General features: G+C 46.5%; 1 protein-coding gene across 1 annotated transcript in view; it reads left to right on the forward strand.

The window, feature by feature from the left end:
• The window catches only part of Gldn (gliomedin), a 50,914-nt gene that overhangs the window by 19,868 nt on the left and 7,954 nt on the right, over nt 1-23,092 (forward strand). Inside the window, exons 2-6 of the mRNA XM_021171540.3 lie at nt 2,843-2,894; nt 10,386-10,403; nt 10,742-10,849; nt 21,198-21,344; nt 22,532-22,651. Coding sequence (XP_021027199.1) covers nt 2,843-2,894; nt 10,386-10,403; nt 10,742-10,849; nt 21,198-21,344; nt 22,532-22,651 — 445 coding nt within the window. The remainder of the gene's footprint in view (nt 1-2,842; nt 2,895-10,385; nt 10,404-10,741; nt 10,850-21,197; nt 21,345-22,531; nt 22,652-23,092) is intronic.

Raw genomic sequence — 23,092 nt, forward strand, 5'->3', positions numbered from 1 at the left:
CAGCAAATGCTCGGAATCACTAAGCCCTCCTTCCAGACCAAAGCACTAAAAGTAATTGAAGTGAAGGCACAATCCATGAAGAAAAGATTAAATGGCATGTTGAGCTTAGTACAGTTTCTTCCACCTGGTCCTCCACCTCCATCTCATGTTATGTTTCCCCACCCACACACCATGGTATCTTAAACATACCAGTGTAGAACCATACTAAAGCTTTTGTCCATATACCATTGCCTTATATGAAGCAAAGCATGTTCACCACACTCTGCATTTTACCCATATAGCAACCAGTGGACCTGAGACCATCACACTTGGTTCTGGGGAGCAGAGCAGAGAACAATAGGTCAGCAGTGCCTGGAAGGGTGAACATCAAGCTCAGCCCTGTGATCGAGACCCCGACAGTCAGTTATCCAGCCAGCTGACAGTGTCCCATGGTCTGAGAAACTCAGCCAGCGAGGAGTACTTTCCATGGAGTGGGGGCTGAGTTAGCTCAGCTCTCCAGACTGGCTGATGGATTACTAGCACGTTGAGAGTTTAAATACCTCCTCAGTGCTTCCCGACCTGGTCAGGGAGAGCATGCTCAGTACTCAGGCTCACATAGCAAGTTTTTCAGATGTTGGGAGTCTGCTTATCACCATAGTTAAAACTGGATTCCTGAGGGATTCCCCTCTGTTTTCTCAGAAGCTGAAGGATACCACTCATATCAAATATACTTCAGTATTTCAAAGGTTTCTTTGCAGTTTGATGCTATCGTAAGGAGTGACTGTAAGGCCTCCTCCCTCTAGGCAAGTACTCTATCACAGACCCGTATCCTTAGCTCTTGAACTTTAGATGTAGGGTCTCCATATTTACTGGCTGGTTTTATGTGTCAACTTGACACAGGCTGCGGTTATCACAGAGAAAGGAGCTTCAGTTGGGGAAGTGCCTCCATGAGATCCAGCTGTGGGGTATTTCTCAATTAGTGATCAAGGGGGAGAGGCCCCTTGTGGGTAGGACCATCTCTGGGCTGGCAGTCTTGGGTTCTATAAGAGAGCAAGCTAAGCAAGCCAGGAGAAGCAAGCCAGTAATGAACATTCCTCCATGGCCTCTGCATCAGCTCCTGCTTTCTGACCTGTTTGAGTTCCAGTCCTGACTTCCTTGGTGATGAACAGCAGTATGGAAGTGTAAGCTGAATAAACCCTTTCCGCCCCAACTTGCTTCTTGGTCATGATGTTTGTGCAGGAATAGAAACCCTAACTAAGACAAATTGGTACCAGAGGTGGGGTATTTCTGTGACAACCTGACCATGTTTGGCGGAGGACTGTGGAAGGACTTTGGAACTTTGGGCTATGTTGTGTAGGAGCTTGGAACAGTGCAGAAGATGGAGGCCTGGCTTGTGAAATTTCAGAGAGAAAATTAAAGACTCTTTTCAGGGCTATTGCTATTTTGGATTGTGAAGATTCTGTGGTTCTGGTTAGCTGGGGCTGAAGAATCAGCTGTGATTAACAAGATACCAGAACTACTAAAGGAAAAACTTTTCCTTCCTGGGACTATTGATGCTGGTTAGCTGGAGCTAAGAAATTAGCGGTGATTAAGAAGAGACCAGCATCATTGAGGTGACATCTTCTGGGAAGTGTTTTCTGAAAGCACAGAGGCTGTGTTCCAGAGATAATCAAGGTTTTATTTCGTGCTGTGGCAGGACTTAGTAATGTGTAAGAGTCACTTAGTAATGTGTAAGAGTCACCCAGGTGGTACTGGTTTTGGAGGCATGAAAGGGTCATGAAGAGTGGCTGAGGCTCGGCACTGTGAGAAGCCATGGAAGGCCACTGGTGAAGGTGCGGCCTCAGTTGCAGTTGATGGCCAGGAATGAAGGGGTCATGCAAAGGAGTTGAGGCTTGGCACCATGAAGAGAGCCTATGAGAGGCTATTGGTGAAGCCTAGTTACAGTGGAAGACAGCAGCATTTTGGAGATGCCAGTACTATGAGATGACCACCAAGAACAGCAGCAGCAGTGGAGTACAGGCAGCTGGAGCCTAGAAGACAAGATGTGTGCTACAAAGGACAGGGCTGGAGAAGTGACCTAAGCCCTTGGAGGAGCCCAGAAGATCGTGAGTTGGATCCCAGACATTGGACAGTTGGAGTTTAATTTTTGCTTTTGATTGTGACTGTGCTTTGATATTTTTTCCCCTTTGAAGGAAGAAACCTTTCCTACCCAACTTGCTTCTTGGTCGTGATGTTTGTGCAGGACTAGAAACCCTGACTAAGACACCATATATTGACTAAACTGGCCTTGAACTCACTCTGTAGCTCAAACGGAGCCTTGAACTTGCCATCCTTTGCCTCAGCCTGTGGAAGGGCTTACTGGCCTGTGCCACTATGCCTGGCTCTTCAGGTTTTTGTGTTTGTTTGTTTGTTTGTTTGTTTGTTGACGTTATAATATAGTTACATAATTTCTCCCTTCCATCTCCTTGTTCCAAGCCTCCCATGCACCCTCCTCATTCCCTTTCATGGCTTTTATCTTCGTCAATTGTTAGTACACAACCTATATGTATAAGTATATACATATTCCTAAACCCCTAAGTACACTCAGCTCAGGCTGTATGATGTTCCTTGCATGTATGTTTTAGGGCTCACCATTTGGAATTGGGTAACCAGTTGGTGCTCTTTTCCTTGAGGAGGACTTCCCTGGGGAGGACCGTTTCTCCTGTTCTCAGCATCCCCTGGTCATTTGTTTTCCTCAGGCATGAGCCTATTGTCCTGAAGTTATTTAGAGGATTTTCCAAGTTGCTTTTTGCTCATCTGAATAAAATCGCATCTTCCAAGCCCACTGTCTACTGTTTGCTATTAACCACCTCTCTCTTCACAGATTCGAGTGATGATCGACCTGTGCAACAGTACCCAGGGCATCTGCCTCACAGGTAGGTCTCTGCTGCTTTCCAGAGAGCCGGGTGAAACACTGGGGCTAGCCAAAGAGTCGAGGCCCGAGAGCGCACCTAAGGGCACTCTGTTACAAAAATGCACCATCTTTCTTTTACCAGATGTTTTTAATGGAAATAAAACCAACGGTAATATGATTATGCGAGTATTATTTTCTGGTATTGTCACAGAAATGCCATCATGGAAAATAACTCGGGCTTGAGAAATTAGAAATGTGTGTGACCCTAAGCAAGGGCCAAGGGAGTTCCCTTCACCACTAGTTTTAAAGGGGAAAATGAAGACGTGGTAGAGTTGCCTTTCCCAAGGAGCCCCGCACTGCACCAGGTGGAATTATTTCCCTGTATCAGATATGCAGCATTGGCAGACAGTGCTGGATGAATGTGCTGGGCAGTCACAAATTAATGTCTTCCTATCTATATTCATTATCTTTGTGTCTGTGTATGTGTGGGGGTAGGGCATGTGCGTGCCAGGACACTCATGTGGCAGAGCAGGGGGTGGGATAGAGAGTGTCAGAGAACAACTGTACAGAGTTGGTTCTGCCTTCCTGCCTTTATGTAGGTCCAAGGATCAAATTCAGGACATCAGGCTTGCACAGCGGGCACATTGTCTGCTGAGCCACTTTTATGAAGTATCCCTTTGCTGCGTTCCATGCACTAGGTGGACTTAAAGGCTGGCCGTACACCTTACTCCCACTTCTCAGTGGCTCAGGGACACATGAGAAAGAACTAGCCAGGAGGTGTATCAAATCTTGCGTCAAGTAATGATGTGTGAGGGGTTTTGTGGTTTTTTTTTTTTTTGCTCTGTTTGTTTTGAAGAGAGGGGGGTTGGTTTTATTTGTTTTTAAGATAGGATCTTACTAGTAGGCCATTTTAGCTTCAAATGTATGAAGCCTCCTTCCCCAGCCTTCCTGGTTACCGGGCTTACAGATACATATGTGCTCAGTAATGGTATGCTTTTATGGATGTGAGCCTGGCAGAAGCCTGCCCCTCACCTTAAAGGCAGGCCCTGTGAAGCTTTGGTTCAGAGCAGTCAGCCTCACTGCCCCCAAGCCAAGGGGTGCTCTGACTTGTCTTGTAGAGCCTGACTCCGGATGTTCTATTCTGAGTCCTCCTGAGAAGGTCAGCATCCTGAGGAGAGAGGGAAATTCATTATGTTCTCATTAGAACAGTAGAAATGGGGTGAGCAAACCCATGCACTCTAGAAGACTGTCCCCAAGACCTAGAGGACAAAAGCTTTTGCTAGGACTCTGAGATGGCTGTCCCTAGGTGCTGCTGTGAATACTTCAGTACCTCACAGGGCAAAGAGGTCCCCCACAATCAGTACCTGAATGCCAGGAACCTAGCCAATTTCTACAGCATTTGCCTCAATTTCTCTCCTCACTCGGGAGTGAGTTTGTCAAAAGGATGAACTTGTGGCTTAGACGGCTGAGCACATAAGATAAGAGCCAGAGCCCCCGTTCCAAGGCTACCCTCCCATCCCTTATTTTGGCCTCAGAGAGAAAGGCTGTAATCCTGTGGCTTCTTGGGAAATGCTAATTGAATTACTTAATGTGGCATTCAGCCCTCACAGGAAATGAAATATCTTCAGAAAGCCCAGTCCTTTGTCCATAGACTCTAGTGGTGTAAGCGCCTTCCTCCCATCTATGGAAGTCCCTCTTCAGAGATCGCACATGTGACAATAATGAGTGCTACAGAAACGCTCAGAGGGATGGAGTAATGGGCACAAAAGCCTTGAGAGGCACAGAAAAAGCTTCTTTCTGGTTTTGATAGAGACCTGAGAGGCAGGCTCACGGTGAATGTGCAAGATGGAGCTATTGAGACCACTTAGAGGATGGTGAGATGGGGATGAGGAATGGTGGAAATGGGTTGAGTAGGCAATTCTTTCTCACCTCAGGACACGCTTTCAAAAACCAACACTCTCCTCTCCCACGAAATTAAATCTCCTTTTACACAGAGGCTCTTCAGTTAAAAACTTAAGGATGGAAAGTGTTAGTTGCGAAGCTTTGGGGCAGACCCTACTGTCTACTGTGGGGGTGGGGACAGACAGTGAGCCTCGGTCCACAGACTATCGTGGATTCTGGGCAGGAGCGTGATCTAGGTTGAGCTAGCCTCAAGCAGCAGATGAATCTACCTAATTTCATAGTAGATTCATCTTTTTAAAAAACTTCTTTAAGTATCTGGAAGTTGGGGAGCGACTCCACAGGCAGAAAAACCATACCCACGGGAGCCCCTGCCTTGCCGGGGAGAGAGAGAAGCAGGATTGCAGATGCTCAGGTTTCCCCCAGGCCTGTGGAGCCCTCTCTCCCCTTAGCTCTCCCTAAAACAGCAGCCCCGGGCCTCACCATCTGAGGTGTTTCTGGTGAGTTTGATGCCTTCTTTCTCTTAAATCAGTCTTTGGAAAAAGTGCTTCCTCTGTGGTCATTGCTGTGCTCACAGGTGCCTTGGGTCAGGTGAACAGGGAGATGCTGGGAGGGGAGCTGCAGACACACAGGACAGTTCTCTTCCCTCTGCTTTGAAATGGTCATTGTGGGTGGAGCCAGGTATCCTAGACACCTGCAGAATCATCCCTCCCCAGTGCCCAGCCTTGAGGCTGTGCTTCTTTATTATCGTTTTCCCATCAACTGCAAAGCCTGTATTTCTTGTCTCCATTAAGAGTCTTCCGTTTCTGCTAGCAGAAACCTACGACTTGAGAAGAAACAACAGTATGGCCATTGTGCTGAATCATTATACAGCTAGAGGCGTACAGTTTGCCAGTGTGGGTTAGGTCATGCTTTGGTTCACAGACAGTAAAACCTGAGCGGCCTGACGTCCCAAAAGTTCTCGCTTCCCAACACCCAGTGATGTTTGAGTAACCCTCCCAGTACTGCTTCCTCTGGTTATCTAGAGCACCATGCTGTGGCTACCTCAAACCTCTGACATCTCAGTGCAGGCACCAGGTACTCATGGAGAGTATTTGCATGGCTCTGAAGCCTTACAGCCCAAGGCTAGATGCACTGTACTTCCCAACAGAAGCTCCACTCTCCAGGGACTCCCACATTCATGGGGACCCTTTTAAGGACGTGCTGATGCTGACTAAATATTTTTCTAGAAAGCTGTCACCTGATACTAAGGGATCTGTGATCATGTATTCCATTCACCAGGGGTACCCAGTAAAAATGCAGGTTCTAGGCCTCCCTCTCAGTCCAGCATGAGCTAAACTCTCCAGATGGCACCCAGATATTTCATTTTAAATTAAAGTGGGTAAGTCTCTGGATACAAACAGAACTGTAGTCAGTGGAGCTCAGGGAACTGCAGTAGAAGCATTTCAATAGAAGACTACGAGGAGCTAGTATATCGTAAACCCACAGCACCTGAGGACTCCTCACTAAAGTTCACCTCTGGCATGAGTGGTGGGCTCTCCTGGAAGCTCCTGATGCCCATTTGACATGATCAACATGCACCCTACAGAGAGTCCTTCCATCACAGCGGTGTTTCTCTACTGTGGCACATCCTGTAGAGAAGCTGATTCACTGAGGTCTTCTGACTCCGGTTCACACCATCAGCCCTTTTCAGTGTGAGCGCGCTCCTCGCACGTGTACCCTCTGCTGGTAAGGACACAGTACTGACTCAAGCCTCTTCAGCAAATTACTATATACTTTTAACATTGATTTTTGTTGTGTGGGTTTGTTTGTTTGTTTGTTTGTTTGTTTTTTGAAACAGAATTTTTCTGTAGCCCAGGCTGTCCCGGAAGTCACTATGTAGAGCAGGCTGACCTCAAACTCACAGAGATCCGCACATCCCCACCCCTGAGCGCTGGGGTTAAAGGAGTGCACCATGAAAATAAATCTTTTTTATTACAGTATACTCTGATCATGGTTTCCCCTCCTTCATCTCCTCCCAATTCCTCCCCACCTCTCTACCCATCCAAGTCCAAACCTATGCTTTCTTTCTCTCTTTAGAAAACAAACAGGAAAAAATTAAAAGAGAAATGAAAAGCACAAGAAACACACACACACAACACATAAAACACATAAACACACACACTCCAAAACACGTAAAACCTCAAAATCAGAAATCATAATATAAAAGCAAAAAGCCAATAATATTTTTTAAATGCCCAAACAAAGCTATATAAGACATCAATACCACCACCAACAAAAAAAATCTCCCAAAACTCGCTGAGTTCATTTTGTTAACCTTCTACTCTTGGGCATGGAGCCTGCCCTTAAGTGTGGTTTGTATAACCAACGACACTCAATGGAAGAAAACTAATTTTCTTTTGCGAGATAGCTTCTTGGTAGGGGTAGGAGCCAACATCCGCTTGACACCTTGAGCACCGACAACCTGTCTGGCTTGAACCTGTGCAGGTTCTGTGCCTGCTGCCACAGTCTCTGTGAGCACATATGTGTGCCAGTCCTGTCCAGTCATGGTGTGTCTGGAAGACACTGTTTCCCTGGAGTCTTACAGTCCCCATCCCTGTCTCTTGTACTCTTTATGCCTCCTCTCCCACATAGTTCCCCGAGTCCCGAGGGGAGAGAATTAATAAAGAAATCCATTTTATGATTGAGCATCCCAAGGTCTTTGATTCTCAGTTGTGAATCAATGCATTACTTCCCATACTGCAGGAGGAAGCCTCTCTGATGACAGCTGAGCAAGACATCGATCTACAAATATAGCAGCATGTCATTAGGAGTCATTTTATCGATGTGTTCCTTTAACCGAACAATATTATGTGATTTTTCTCCCAAGTTGAGTAAATGTCTCTATAGTAGGATATGGAGTCCTTTGAGTATATGTGAAGGAGTGGTCGAACTGGATCTTGAGGTAGATTGATTCTCAGCTCCCTTGGGTATCTCCACACTGATTCTCACAGTGACTGTACAAGTTTGCACTCCCACCAGCAGTGAGTACGTGTCCCCCTTTCCTCGAATCTTCACCAGCGTGAGCTGTCATTGGTTTCATTGATCTCAGCCATTCTGACTGGCAGGCAGTCTTGACTTGAATTTCCCTGTGACTAAGGATGATAAACACTAAAGTATTTCCCAGCCATTCGGGTTTCATCTTTAGAGAACTCACGGTAGCCTGCTGCTCTGTCCAAATGATGGTGTGCTTTGCCAGTTCAGAAGCTGTTCAGTAAGCTGTTTCGTAAGGTCCCACGTATTCACTGTTGTTTCTAGTGCCTGTGCTAACTGTGGGTATCCCGTTCAGAAAGTTGTTTCCAGTGCCAATGAGTTCAAGGCTATCCCACCGCTTCCCCTTCTGTCAGATTCAGTATATCTAGCCTTATGTGGAGGTCTTTGGTCCATTTAGAGATGAGTTTTATAAAGGTTGCTAAGTATCGATCTATTTGCATTCTTCGACATGCAGACATCCAAATTGACCCGCACTGTTTGTTGAAGATGATGCCTTTTTTCCAGTGTGTATTTCTGGCTTTGTCCTTAGGTGTATAGACTTATGTCTGGGTCCTCAATCCAATTCCGTTGGCCAGTGTATTTGTTCTATGCTAACACCATGCTGCTTTTACTACTATACTGTCACAGTACAGCTTGAAATCAGGAATGCCGATCCTCCCAACAATTCTTTTACGATTCAGGATTGTTTTACCCATTCTATTTATTTTGTGTTTCCATAGGAAACTGAAATTTGTCCTATTAATTTCTGTGAAAACCTGTGTTGGAATTTTGAAAGGGAGTACATTGAGTCTGTGCATTGCTTTTGGTGGGATGGCCATTTTCACTATGTTAATCCTATATTAAGCAATCCATGAACATGGGAGTTATCTCCATCTTCTGACATCTTCACCAGTTTCTTAAGGGTTTTATTATATAAGTCTTTCAGTTACTTGGTTAGATTTATCCCCTGAAAAGAAAATTGAGCTATTGTGAAAGGCCTGAAATCCCTGAAAATCCCTGCACTTTGAAAGCACTCGCAGATACCACTCTTCCAAGAATCCTATGTCCCTAGACTGTATTCATCAATGTCCTAGAATCTATTTACCTAAAATTCTTCCCACCTACTTCCAATTGGACATGGAGTCTTCCTTATTCCATGGAGATACTCTTTGAATTTCTAGCTTTTTCTGCAACTCAGCTGTCACATTTACTGGGCCCGATTTTCACCTCAAAGGTCTGCATATTTTCTCCCCACCACACCCTTGTCTGCTTCTCTGTGCACCTCATCTGTCTCTGTCTAGTTAACTTAGCTGTACTCATCTTCCAGCTACAAAGAACATCTCAGACCTACACTGATGTCCCAGCAACACACTCCACTCAAGAAACCGCCTCTCAGAGTCTGTGAGTCTTGTCCTGGCCTTGGTGCTTCAGCTGTCCAGGCCATCCACAGCCCTGTCCATCCACGCAAGCATGGGCAGTTCCTTTATTCTTTCTCCCATCCTGAGCCTTAATAATTCTCTTCTGACCAGGTTCAGAACTTGGCCTCTCTCTGCTCCCTGCTTAAAATATTGGGCCCATATACACTGACTTCTTAGTCCCACTGTTTCTTTAGGACTACAGTCCAAAGATTGCCTTCTTGGGAGCTCTTCTCAGATTTCAGTGTGGCCAGAAACTTCAACCAGTAACTTGGGGCTTATTTCTTTATCTAGCCCTCCATATTGCCCTGTGGTTTTAAAGGCTCTACCATCCTCGCATAGACAATGAACACAGCCGACACCAGAACTGAGATTTCTTAGTGGAGTCTGGTGTATGCGGTATACATTTAGAAATGCTTGCCTCTGAGTGGTCAAAGGCTCAGGTGGGAATCATTAGGTACTAAGCTAGAGAAACACAAGGAACTCAGTTTTCTCATGTTACAGCCTCGCTGCCTAGCCCAAGTGTTCAGCCCGGCTAACAGTAAGATATGCCTATTTCTGGAAGCAAAATCATTTGCTCAGTTCTGTGTAAATGACTCATCCAAACCACATAGGTCCTCAGATCATTTCACACTAAAGAATGTATTTGTCACCTGACCCGAACTCTCAGACTTTCTCAGGCTAGTTCATGCAACAAAATACAGGTCCATAAAGCCAGCCTGCCTGGGCTAGGGTTACTCCTCGGTGTTCTAGAGGAGACAAGGTGGCGGGGATGGGGTGGGGGTGGCTCTTACAAGTGTTCTAGTGACAGTGTTCTGCTCTGAAGTGACATGTGCTGACACCTGCCCTTCGCCGGGGATGCATGGGAATTTGTGTTTCCATCAGCACCCGGGTAATTAGTTTGACCTTCTCTAAGAAAATTGATGGTTGAATCTGTATTGAAACCAGCTCAGAAATTATTCTAGGCCTGTTGAAGGGTAATTTAAAAATAGTTTGATTAGCAAATGAGTCTGTGCTGAGCTGCTTTTCCCTTAGGGGAAACATAATAAGCTATAAATAATAAACAATGCGAGATTGTTTTCTTAGCTGGTAACGAAGACATTTTTCAGTAGGGAAAGGGTTTGTGGTGCTGGTTTCTCGATCTACCTCCTGTGGCTTTATCATCTAATTTCTCTTTTCTGTTGTAGGACCACCGGGCCCACCAGGTAAGTACTCATTTCCTAATTCCAGGGGCAGCTATGGAAGGCTTGAGCCCAGAATCCAAAGACCAGAGTCCTTGGTGGTGGAGGGGTGGAGTGAGGCCACATCCTACCTATAACCATGCCCTTATCTGTGACTCTAATTTGAGACCTGCCCCCCCCCATTCCCCGACCCCCATCTGCCACCACCAAGGACCCTCCACCTGTCCTTGTTCTAGAAGGAGGTTGGGAAAAAGCAGGAAGATGCGGGGAAACAGCATAGATGCTGGTTGTCTCGCTAGCTAAAGGGAATCACATCGCCTTCTGTGAAGATGTTAACTGTTCCCACTCGATGCTTGGCACAGGACCTCCAGGAGCCGCCGGGTTACCAGGCCACAATGGATCAGATGGACAGCCTGGTCTCCAGGGCCCAAAAGGAGAAAAAGGAGCAATTGGCAAGAGAGGAAAAATGGGTAATTGGGCAGTTCTGCCGATTAGTTCCTGTGTTTCTTTTCTCCGTGACTGTGTTCAGATGGGTAGCAGTGGGGAATACTGTATGGAGTCAGAACCTTTCATGTTCTGCATGGGGTGCTGATATAACTCCCATCTCAAAGCTGTTGAGTTGAGATGGCCCAGCATCTTCCTTTTTGTCCAAATGTTTATGTCAGAACAGAGGGAACAGTGTTCTGGCAATGGACTTCTCTATCTGCAGCTGGGATGTACGAGAGCAGGCTGTGACCCCCACATGCTCACACTTGTGTCAGTCAAGGCTCAGCCTCCCCTTCGCTGCCTTCCCCCCCATCCCCAACCCCCAGCAGCTTGCTGTGTTTGGTTGACCTTCAAGGGCTTTTGTGAAGGATTTTCCTGACTAAAAGAGCTCCCATTGGTTGGGTAGAAAAGCAACGTTCAGGCCTCTTCAAGGTGGGCACTTAACTTAGGGCCCTCCCTTAAGGGAGTTCACAGAGGGGTTCCTTTGTCTCTGAGGAAGCTTCTCTGGGCTGTTAGGTGTGAGTCAAGCCTCAGAGACACCAACCTACCTGTTGTATTCAGAGAGAAGCAGGGATGGTGTCAGGGCTAACAGGAGGCAGGGGCAGATAGGTTTTGAAGATCTATCAGTATTATCTTGGGAGCCTGTGGAGATGGGCGAGGTAGAATCCTCTGAAGAAAACTGGCATCTAGCATGGTGGGCACTTGCAGATCCTGGCAAGAGAGACTTTGAGCTTTTTTTTCTATCAGGCAAGGCCACTAATAAAAAGGCAGAGAAAGGTTGATCTTAGTCAGAGACTCTATCAGGTTCTCTGAGCTTCTTAGCTCCATGGCTCTGGGCAGGTCCTGGGCTAGGACAGGCACTAGGAGCTTCTTTCAAATAGGGAGCTGCCCTAGTCCCCCCTCCTAGCACCTCTGGGGATGAGAAGTGCTGGGTGCCTCTGCCCCTCAGCAAGCCTACCTACTTGTGTTTCTAGAGGCAGCTCTGCAGATGACAATCATACACACCACCCAAGTCAGCTCAGACCTCAGCAGGCCAGCAATTACAACTGGAATTACAGGGCAGGATAATAATTATAACTTCCAGAGCTCATCAGCATAGGATAATGACAGCTACGAGAATGTGCAGCCATTTGGTTTATCCTAGGAAGACATCAAACGTGTGACCAAGGCTAGAAAATTAATATTCTGGGGGCAGACTTGGGGTGGAGAGTGCCGTGTTAGAAGTGAATATGGGGACATATAGAAAGGGAGCACTTTCTAAAAGATTTGGGACAGAGCCCTGGTCTTGAAAATGTGCAATTAAATGCCCACAGCCTCGAGTAACCACAAGGAGAGAACATTTCATCAATTTATGGAAAGCATGCTTAGGTAGCCGGTGCTAGTGCAGACATTGGTTCAAAAGTAACAAAGCTGATTAGGCTTTGTAGAGACGAAGTTTCCCTTCTTCCCTCTGATCATTCACTGAAACACACTGAGCAGGACACCTAACAAAAGAAAAGACAGTACTGTTGCTCACAGGCAGGCAGCCACAGCTCAGCTGCACTTGGAGACCTGTCTACGCCCTTTTCCTATAGGGTTGTCAGTGGTGACCATGGAGAGCGAAGGGATCTGGGAGAGAACTTAACTTGCATGAAGATCCTAGCTGGAGTGTGAATGAGCCCAAGGGACAGCTATGATCTTGTAAGGAGAGTGGATATGGCACTTAATCTTCTGTTCCAAGGTAGATAACTCAGACCAATCCCCAGTCAGGTGGGGAAGGGCACTTATGTCTTTTCTGATGCTGTCTAGTCTTTGTGCACATAACAGGAACTCCAGACAGGTACTCTCCTTCAGTGTGGGTGTGTAGAGGACCTTGATTCTAAGCGTGGGTTGAAAGCTTTTCATTCCCCTTATATCAAGTCACTCAGCATGCAAAAATATGTCACAGTGGGGGAGATTGTTCTCTGAGCCACAGCACCTACCTGAAGCTGGCATTGTGACTGGGAGAGACAGAAAGCAATATGTTAAATAGCCAAGCTAAGACTGTTCTAGATATAGAAAGATGGAGGCTATCTGAAGAACCACACTCTGTAGGAAGAGCTCGCTGGAAGGTTGCTCAGGTCTGAGCCAGCTCAGGTTTGAGAGCAAGGGAGGCATTGTCCAGGTCACCCAGAAGCACATCCTGAGAGGCTTTCCCTCATCCACCATTCCAGAGCCAGGTGAGGGCTTCAGGAGAAGTGGAGAACAGCAAGACCGCAGGAGAACCCAGCTACATCTGGGGAGCAGTGAGAAGCCCTTGAGGGGTTTCAGGGGTCAGACTCACCTTTCCAAATATGCTGGAGGTTGCCTGGAGCCCTGGCACCAACTCAGGAGTTAGGGGGAGCTGAGGCGGGGATAGCAATGAGTGAAGAAAGACTGAGAGAATGGAGTGATGTTTAGGGTGACTGTAGCAGTACTGGTAGGGTATGGAAAGAACAAGGGAAGAGCAGGCAGACAAAGACTGTCCTGCCTGGATGGTCCTTGATGGACTGCTGCTGCTGAGGAAGGTGGCCTGGCCTAACTCAGCCCCAGAGAAGAATGTGCTAAACTGAGTTGCCTTGAGGTATTCAGGGGACTTGGAGATGCAGGTGCACAGTCTGAGGGAACCCCAGGACACACAGATAGTCACCCCAAAAGCTTGTGAGTAAGTGTGGGTATGGTCACTTAGGGAGGGAGGGACCACAACAAGAAGACAGCCTGGGGTAGAGCCTAGAGAGTGAGAGAGAGCGACATCTAGTGACCATAAGAAGGAGAACAACACAGGGATCAGCAAAGATGACTGGAGAGATGTCAAACAGAGGAGACCTCGAGGGAAAGGGGAACATTCGCCAACAAATGTTGATGGGACAGATTTCAGGAACTCGTGGGGAAACACAGAGAGATCCTGGATCTGAAACACTCTGCCTTTGGGGAAAGCTAGCATTCAATGATCATGTACACCACAATTGTTCTGAGAGGGGAACTGTACAGTTCCTTTTCTGATAAAACATCATACAGAGGAAATAGTTTTTTTGAGAGTCTACAGCTTCAAAGGATAAGAGTCCATTGCCATTATGTGTAGAATTTAATTCACAAGTAGGAAGCATGGAAGGCTAACTCAACAATGGCATCAGTCTTTTGAAATTCCAAAGCCTGCCCCCAGTGACATAGTTCTTCCAGTAAAACCACACCTCCTAAAACCTCCTCAAACAGCCACCATCTATGGGGACCAAGTATTCAAACGCCCAAGACTCGTGGGAGGCATGTAATCTAGGCTGGCCCTGAACTTGCTATCTTGAACTGTTGATCCTCCTGCCTCTGAGTGCCAGAATTTGCAGGTATGTGCCCCACACCCAGCTTCATAGAATGCAAACCCAAGGTTTCTTGCATGCTAGGCCTACTCAATCAACTGAGCCACACCCTCAGCCAGAGAGATAGATGCTTGAAGGAAATGGTGCTTCAAGACACAGTAGAGCCATAGAGCCAGAGGGAATATGGCACCATATCTACGTGGCTGTCTATTTTATGAACAAAATGTAGTCAATACCATTTATTCTGACAGGAAGATGGCTCTCTACCTCATGACAGGCAGAAGGAAAAGCCCAACTTCCCAGGACAGCTTTGAGCAGACAGGACCCTTCGTAGACAGTGGCTTCTACAGTAGAACCAAGCAGAAATGATAGGCAAGAGAGAGGGGATTAGCATCTTGGAACTAAGATAAGGGCAGGTCCTAGTAAAGGAATTGTGGAGAAAGAATAGAAGCTCTGGATTTTCAGGGTCTGAGGCCACCCTTGAGTATTGGTGAGGACCCAAACCAGATAGAAATGAGTGAGCCTAGGAGCTAACAACCTTCAAAGCAGGACTAAGAGCGGGAAGGAGCCGGTACCAGCTCTTGTATTCGTTTGGTTTGGGCCACTGTGATGGAATAGCTGAGAGTGTAAAGGAGAAAAGGCTGAATTTTTGCTGGCATTTAGAATTTTCCATGCATGGCAGCTGCCTATGTTTCAGGATCTCTGTAAGGCACAGCCCCATGGCTCATGGCAGAAGGGTGTGGCACATGAAATCTCCTTACCAGGAAGTATGGAGTGGCACAGGAAACACTGAGGGACAGAATGCTCTTCTGTCCCCATTTCCTCCATGCAAGCCCTACTTGCCAGTGCCTGGTAATTCCAGCCATTCTGTGCTGAATCCATCAGGGAACTGAGCCCTCATGGTCCAATCTCTCTCTCTCTCTCTCTCTCTCTCTCTCTCTCTCTCTCTCTCTCTCTCTCTCTCTCTCTCTCTCTCTCTCTCTGTGGGGATGAAGCTTCTTGGAGACATGTCATATCCAAACCACGTCATCTATAGAGATGCCTGACCCAATGAAACAAAATTTAAGACTGTAATCTAAATGTTTCTAGAAGAATCAACACCCTTTACAGCTTCCAACTTCAGGAACACAGAGAACAAAGCCAGACCTGGAGCCCAGAGGCTTGGTGTGGGCCCTTGAACTGGTTACATACTCACTGTGTTCCAATTTCCCTATTTATTAAATAGGGATAGTAATCTTATTAATCTCATAGTGTTTTGGGGGATAATGAGTCAATATGTATGAAATGTTAGAGCCAGACACATAGTAAATGCTGTGTTAGTATTTGCCAGCATTTCCCCCATTTTCTGTAAGAGAAGATCTCTAGCTCAGGCTGGTCTCAACTTTCTTATGTAGTTGAGGATGGCCTGGAATTCTTGCCCTCCCCGCCCCCTGTGCCTCTCTCCTAAGCACTGAATTACAGAGATGTACCACCAAGCATGTTTAATGTATTGCTGGAGATCGAACCCAGGGCTTTGTGCATGCTGGGCGAGCTCTCTGCCAGCTGAACTATGACCCCAATGGCTAACATCATTTTTTTCTTCCAAAGATGGAAGAGAAACTTGGTCTTAGTTGAAAAAAAAAAAAAACCCTCCTCCCTTCACTCTGTTATATCCAGCTTCTAGACCAGCTTCAGCCTTCTGAGCGCTGGGATTAAAGGTGTGTGTCACCCTGCCCAGCTTTGTTTTGTTTTGTTTTTTAAATTAAAAACAATAAGGTGAAGAGTGATAGAAGAAGATACCTAATATCAACATGTGGCCTGTAATTTATAATTTGTTTTCTTTGTAACATATATTTCATAACACTTTAACATAATATCTATATTTAAACCATATCTACTATATACTTTTAGTTGACATATACAATTGTAATTATATTATGGACATGTAGTATGGAATTTCAATATATCTAAACAAGACATAACAGTCAGATTAGGGCTACTGTCATATTAATTAACACACACACACACACACACACACACACACACACACATCTTTCTGAAAGTAGGAAAACCAGGGTTTCAAAGTCGGTCTCAGCCACACAGTGAGTTCAAGGACAGCCTGGACTACATGAAACTCTGTCTCAAAAAAAAAAAAAAAAAAAACAACCTTACCTAATTTCTTCGTGTTGGGAATATCCCAAGTCATCTCCATGAGCTATGTTCAAGAATTCAATCCAGTTCATGAGCTATTGTTACCCAGGTTTGTTCCTACAGGGTGGAGTTAGCCCTCTGCTCATCTCACTCCATACAGACCAGACTCCCTTCCCACGGCACACAAACCTGTCTAGGTTTTGACAGATGCTACTCTGCTTTCTGAGATCTTGGGATCGGCCTTATCCCCATCTCTAAGTGAGATCACGTTGTATTGTCTCTCTGAACCTGATTTAGTTCCCTTTCTGTGAGGTCCTTTCCAAAACGGAAGCTACATGGAAATGTCCCGCATGGGGCTGAAAAACCCATTTTAGTTTTGCAGTTAAGACTGGAGACTTGAATGTTGCCAGTTATGTATCGGTACCGTCTATGAAGTCTGATGTTCTAGGGCCTCAGAACCAAGTGGCCTTGGTTTTCTTTTTCTTTCCATCTGTCTCATATTTTCTCAGTAAGAGTTAATGTTACCAAAAAAAAATTAGAGTATCTTCTCTAAAAAAACAACTAAAAATCAAATCAATATTAAGAAAACCAAAAGCAATGCCCTCCCTCCAGTGCGCGACTGGAGATTAGGGTTTGCACAACACCCCCTCCTTTGCTTCAGTTAGTGACAGGTGGCACTGCCAAGAACACCCTGATGTGAAGACAATGACACCGATCCCAACCTGGAACTATCACAGGCTTAGTGGAACTGTCTGCTTTGAGTGGGCAACCCCAGAAGAAAACAAGAGAGCCATTTTCCCCTCAGGTGTGAGGCAGAAATGGCATGGCATTTCTTCTCCAGCAGACTGTAACTCAATGCCAGTAAAGAGGCATGTGCTGCAGCGTCACTGTGCAGGACCGGCAGCCCTGACCTAACCTGGGTGTGGGTAGACGTTATACACACAGTGAATGTTCACTGGGTGATGCCAATGAGTGGCCACGGTCAATTACCAACAGAGGATGCTTTGTCACATGTGATGGCTAAGCAACAAGCAGGCACAACAGTGTGCCCCTGTGATCCCAGCTGGAGAGTGCCAGGGGCAGACAGAAGGTTCTGTCCCTAGAGCTTGCTGGCCAGTGAGTCCAGAGACTGCAGCAAGTTCCAGGCTCAGTAAAGGGACCCTATCTCAAAAAGTAAGTCGGGGACAATGATCTGGCTTAGCAGTACAAGTGTGATAACCAGAGTTCAGTGCCCAGGACTCTCTGGGTGGAAGAGAAGAACTGACTGTGTAGGTTGTCCTCTGACCTCCACATGAGCACACTCCACCCCCAAACACAAGAATACGCCTTTGCTTCTTTTCCTTCCTTTCTTCCTTTCTTTTCTTTCTTCCTTCCTTTCTTTTCTTTCTTTCTTTTTTTTTTTTGAGACAGGGTCTCTCTACTTAGTCACATCTGGAGCTCAGTATGTAGACCAGGCTGCACTCAAAGTGAAAGAGTTGCCAGCTTCAGCCTTCTGGGCACTGGGGATTAAAGGTGTGTGTCACCCTGCCCAGCTTTGTTTTGTTTTGTTTTTTAAATTAAAAACAATAAGGTGAAGAGTGATCGAAGAAGATACCTATTATCAACGTGTGGCCTTCACATGCACACACTCACACACTCTGCTCAAACACACCACACACCACACCACACAGAGAGAGAGAGCACACAAACCACACTCACACTCAGAACACACACTACACACTCACACATACCACACATATACTCACACTCACCACACACATTCAACACACCACACACACACTCATACACACCACACACACTCACACATACCATGTATTTAAAATCCCAATAAAGGGAGGCCTTCTCAGGCAGAGCACCCACAAAAGGGCTTTCGTCACTTTTCAGCCAGAAGTCCAAGTGTCTCTCAGCAAGAATGACCCAGAGCCAGGAGCTCTCAGTGCTGCAGTATAGAGTGGCCCTTACTCAATACTAGATCACTGTATTGCTTCTGACCGAAGGGGTCAAGTCCACGGCAGAGAGAGTGCTGACCGGGGAGGCCTGTCCCTCTTTATGCCCTTCCCTGCTGTGTCCTCTTAGTGATAGCTGGATCTCACATTGTTCATTTAGATTCACTGTTACTGCTCTCTGGGACCAGGTCACAGGTGGCCCAAGCTTGCCTTTGATTCTCAATGTAGATGTAACTAGTCTCCATTGGCCACCAGGCTCAGCTCTAGAGTTTTGGTATGATTCGCTGAAATCTAGAAAGTAGCATTTTCCTCACTATGTTTTGATTCTATGTTTCTGTGATGCTGGCGACTGAACCCAGGTCACCATGCTTGGCAAGTTCCCACCACTGTCCTAAAGCCCCCGCTCTGTGCTGCACTCCAAGGTAAAATCCACTGACACTGAAAGCCCAAGATGAGTCCACTGTGACCAGGTGAGGTGGCACACAAGTTTAACCCCAGCACTTGGAAGGCAGAGGCAGGCAGACCTCTGTGAGTTCCAGGCTAGTCTGGTCTAAAGAGTGAGTTCCAGGACAGCCATAGAGAGACTGTTTCAAAAAACAAACAAACAAATTGCGCCAACCAGATAGCAGGTAGCACAGAGAGACTTGAGGATTGGAAGGGAAATTAATCTAAACAAATTCTACAGTACCCTCTAACCTGGAAATGGTTTGCAGTCCTTTAGTACAGTGGTTCTCGGGCTTCCTAGTGCTCCAGTCCTTTAGCTTAGCTCTTCATGTTGTGCTGACCCCTAACCATGACACTAATGTCATTGCTACTTCAGACCTGTAATTTTACTACAGACAACTGAGAATAGTTCTACCTCAAGACCCAGCAATACCACTTCTGGGCATAGACCCAAAAGATACTACCATTTTGAATCATAACATAAATATCTGTGCTTTCCCATGGTCTTAGGTGACCCTGTGAAGGAATTGTTCAACAACTCACAAGGGGTCTCCACCCACAGGTTGACAAACACCTTTTTAGAATAGATATGGTGGGATGCAGCATGATTGGCAGGAAGTAGGGTGATTCAGAGGACAGAGCCAGTAGATCATTCATGAAGCACACACAAAGCCCTGGGGAGAGTCTGAAGCCCCACATAAGCTAGCTATGAAAGTGCACACTAGAATCCCAGACAGAGGCAGGAGGATCACTGTGAGATTGAGGCTGGCTGTGTAGGGTTGTATAGTGAGATCTTAAAAGCAAAACAAACAAATAAACAAACTGGAGGAAAAGCTTTGCTATTCCAGAGAGTGACTAATCAGGAATGAGTCAAATGTGTGGAACATAGGGAGAGGGGCAGATGAGCTGAACTTTGATGGGGCCTACAGAAGAGCCAAGGAGCTGGCAGTGATTATAGAGGCAGGAGGTTCCACAGCACCTCCTATGGACAGGGAGAATACAGGAAGGCTTGTGATGACAGATGTGTCTGGCTCTCCTGATGTCTGCAACCCCTCACGTTGAGTAACATAATTAAACATTATCTTCAGGGAATTCTTACCAAAATGAACAGTTCTTTCTTATTATATGGTCTTATATATGGTTCATTCCTAACAATGTCTTTGTGCACCCACTTTCCCCCTCTCAGAACCCCGGGATACTTGTGTACTTGTGACTTTCAAGTTGCTCATTTTTATAGATTTCTTGACATTTTCTACATTTCTACATAAACCATCAGGCCAGCTGCATGTTAAGGAAGCTTTGCTATCCACTTCCCGATCAGCGAGCCTTCTATTTCTTTTTCTCTAGAATATCATGCTTCTATATCCTGTTGAGTGTGAACACCTTTGCCTTGTTCCTGACACTAGGGGAAATGCACACAGCCTTTCACTGGGAAAGGCAATCGCGCCTGTCGGTTTCCCGCAGACGCTCTTGCAGAATGAGGAAATTCCTTCTTATTGCTAGTTTGACGAGGAGTTCATTGAGAATGCATGTTGAAAGACATCAAATGCCTTCTTGCACCCATTAAGACATGCTTTTCCTTGTTTGTTAATACACTGAATTACATGTACTGAACGCCTCAAATATTAGAGTCCATGGTATCAAGCAGTTACATTCAGAACACATTTAGGGCAACTTGGATTATGGTAATTTACTTTTGGCTATAAATTAACATTTAGAATAATTTTCTTGAAAGCTGAATTTGTATTTCGTGTTGCCTGGGGTATTGGGTGGAGCTTTGGAAAGATTGGATTTCTCATGTGTCCAATAAGAAATAGCACTGGGGCTAGACTAGTCCCAGGAAAGATGGCTGTGGACACCCAAGTAAAGCAACAGACCAAACAAGCCTGGAGGGGCCAGACTGGTTTGCAGTCAATGTTAACCATCATAAGTTAGCCTTTCTCTCCTTAGGTTTTCTGACTGTTTCCAGTCATTGCAACAATATAACTGATGGATACAACTTAAGGAGCAAAAGGTTTACTTTGGCCGCAGTTGAGGGCACAGTCTATTATAGCAGAGAAGAGACAGCAAGGAGTTGAGGCAGCCAGTCATCTGCCCTTGTTGACTTAGCAGCATCAGTTACAAGCACCATTTCAACTTTGCTCAAAGGGCAGAGGACTGCCCAGCCCACCACTCATTATATTGTAAGAAGTTAAGAGCACAGGTGACAGTGGCTGTACCTATGGTCCTCTCAATGACACACCTGGGGATGGTGCATTACTCAAACTGTCATTGTCTCCTCTCTTGCTTCACTCTTCAACTTAGTGGCTCAGCCAGATTCCTTAAAAGTAGTCCCCCAGAGCCACCTGGGAATGCCATCCCATAGTGAGTGTACAGCAGCATCCATGGAAGGGTGGTAAGGGGTTTTGTGGTTGGTTTGCAAAGCCGCTCTGCAAAAGTATGGTCTTTACAAAGGGTGAAGCAGAATTGTGCGCACGAGTTAACATGGCATTGCTTTCTCACAGGGTTACCTGGAGCCACCGGAAATCCAGGGGAAAAGGGAGAAAAGGGAGATGCTGGTGAACTGGGTCTACCTGGAAATGAGGGCCCACCAGGGCAGAAAGGTGACAAGGGAGACAAAGGAGACGTGTCCAATGACGTGCTTTTGACAGGTAGGCTGGTGTCCTCCTGGCACTAGGGCACAGAGGCCTGTCCCATCCAACCCATGGCTGCTCTGGTGACTTTTCTCTTCTCTGAGCCTCTGCTCTGCAGCAGGCTCTGGACTTCTCTCCCCCTCCTTGTTTGTTTGAGACGGAGTCTTCTATACACCCAGGCTAACCTGGACCTCTCTATGTAGCAGGACTGACTGGCCTTGCCCAACCTTCCTGCCTCCACCTCCCAAGTGTTGCAGCTATAACTGTATACAGTCACGCTCAGCATGGTGGTCTGCATTTTCAAAGCTATGCCTGTTTCTTCATGTAGGCACATCTGTGTCTGGTATCTAGCATAACTTAAGGCATTTGCCTCAGTTGGTAGGGTGTGGTGGCTCCCGCCTGTAGTCCCAAGCATGGGGAGGGTAAAGCTGCACGCTTGCTTCAAGTCTGATTACACGGTCAGACCAAGGTCCCACAATGAACAATAGCAGAGTCCAGTGAGGCTCAAGGTTGGTCTGCTTCTCCTACCTGGCTGTCAAGTAGGAGGGTTTCAAAGGACAGGTGACCAGTCTCCCTGAAGGCACTCTGAGTGTCTCTGGGATTGGACAGTAATCAAGGTCTGTCGGAGATGAGGGTCTAGCTCAGTAATAAAGTGTTCACCTGGCTTGCAAGAGCTGCTGGGTTAAATTCTCCACCACCACAAGGAGAATGGGAAGGATGGCGTGAGGGAAAGGAGAGGAAGGTGAGGAAGCAGTAGAGGAAGAAAAGGAGGGGGGACGGGAGGAAGAAGAGTTCCTTTGGGATTTTAGAAAGTCAGAACTGGGATCCTCTGGCACTGCAGTGACAATGGCCTGGCTCTGCTGAGAGCTGCCAGAGCTGAGATCCTGCTCTGTCACTGGTGACCTTAAGTCACCACGGCTCCCTAGCAGAACGCTCCTGAGAGGACCCCACTTCCACCTCACAGAGAGACTTGGAACAATGAAGGGAAGAGTGATAAAACTCTCAGCACAGATCTTACAGATAGTGGGTCGACAGGACCTACTGTGGTAGATCTTTAATTCAGTAAAGACAGAACAAACCTATGTCATCTCTAGGAACGGGTGCACACAGTAGGACTCCAGAGCTGCTGCTCCCTTCTCTCCCCCTACCTGGAATCTGTCCCTGTGGAGAACATTGTATCAGTTTCTCCTTTTCCTTCTCTCTAGGTGCCAAAGGTGACCAAGGCCCCCCTGGGCCCCCTGGACCCCCAGGGCCTCCAGGCCCTCCAGGAAGCAGAAGATCCAAAGGCCCTCGGCCACCAAACGTGTTCAACAGCCAGTGTCCAGGTCGCCAAGCCCTGCCCACAGGGATCCCACTCCTTATGCTAAAGATACCCTCTTCCAGACTTTGTGACCAAATTTTGAAAGGAGATATTGTCCTAAATGAGATTCATCCTTGAAATATGCTCCCAGGAAGTCTGAATACCTGCCCTGGGAGTGGGGACTATGGCCAAGCCCAGCACTGAGCCTATCACTCCTTCCCTCACTGGTCTCCCCACACTTACCTCCATGATGGGACTCTTCCTAGCCATATTACCCTCTCCCCCTCCCCAAGGAGCAGGGTTTTATTTGTTTTTTTTTTTTTAATTACTGTCACAAATTCAAGACACAGCGCCACTAGATCCCCTGAGAGCAGCATCTTGAGGTCTAAGCTGTTAACTGTAGCAACAAATTCCTGAGAGAATAAGAAACTGGGAGATAATGGGGCAGTCAAATTGGTTAACACTG

Source organism: Mus caroli, unplaced genomic scaffold (genome assembly GCF_978045245.1).
Source record: "Mus caroli unplaced genomic scaffold, Mus_caroli_1 scaffold_11, whole genome shotgun sequence".
Lineage (NCBI taxonomy): Eukaryota > Metazoa > Chordata > Mammalia > Rodentia > Muridae > Mus > Mus caroli.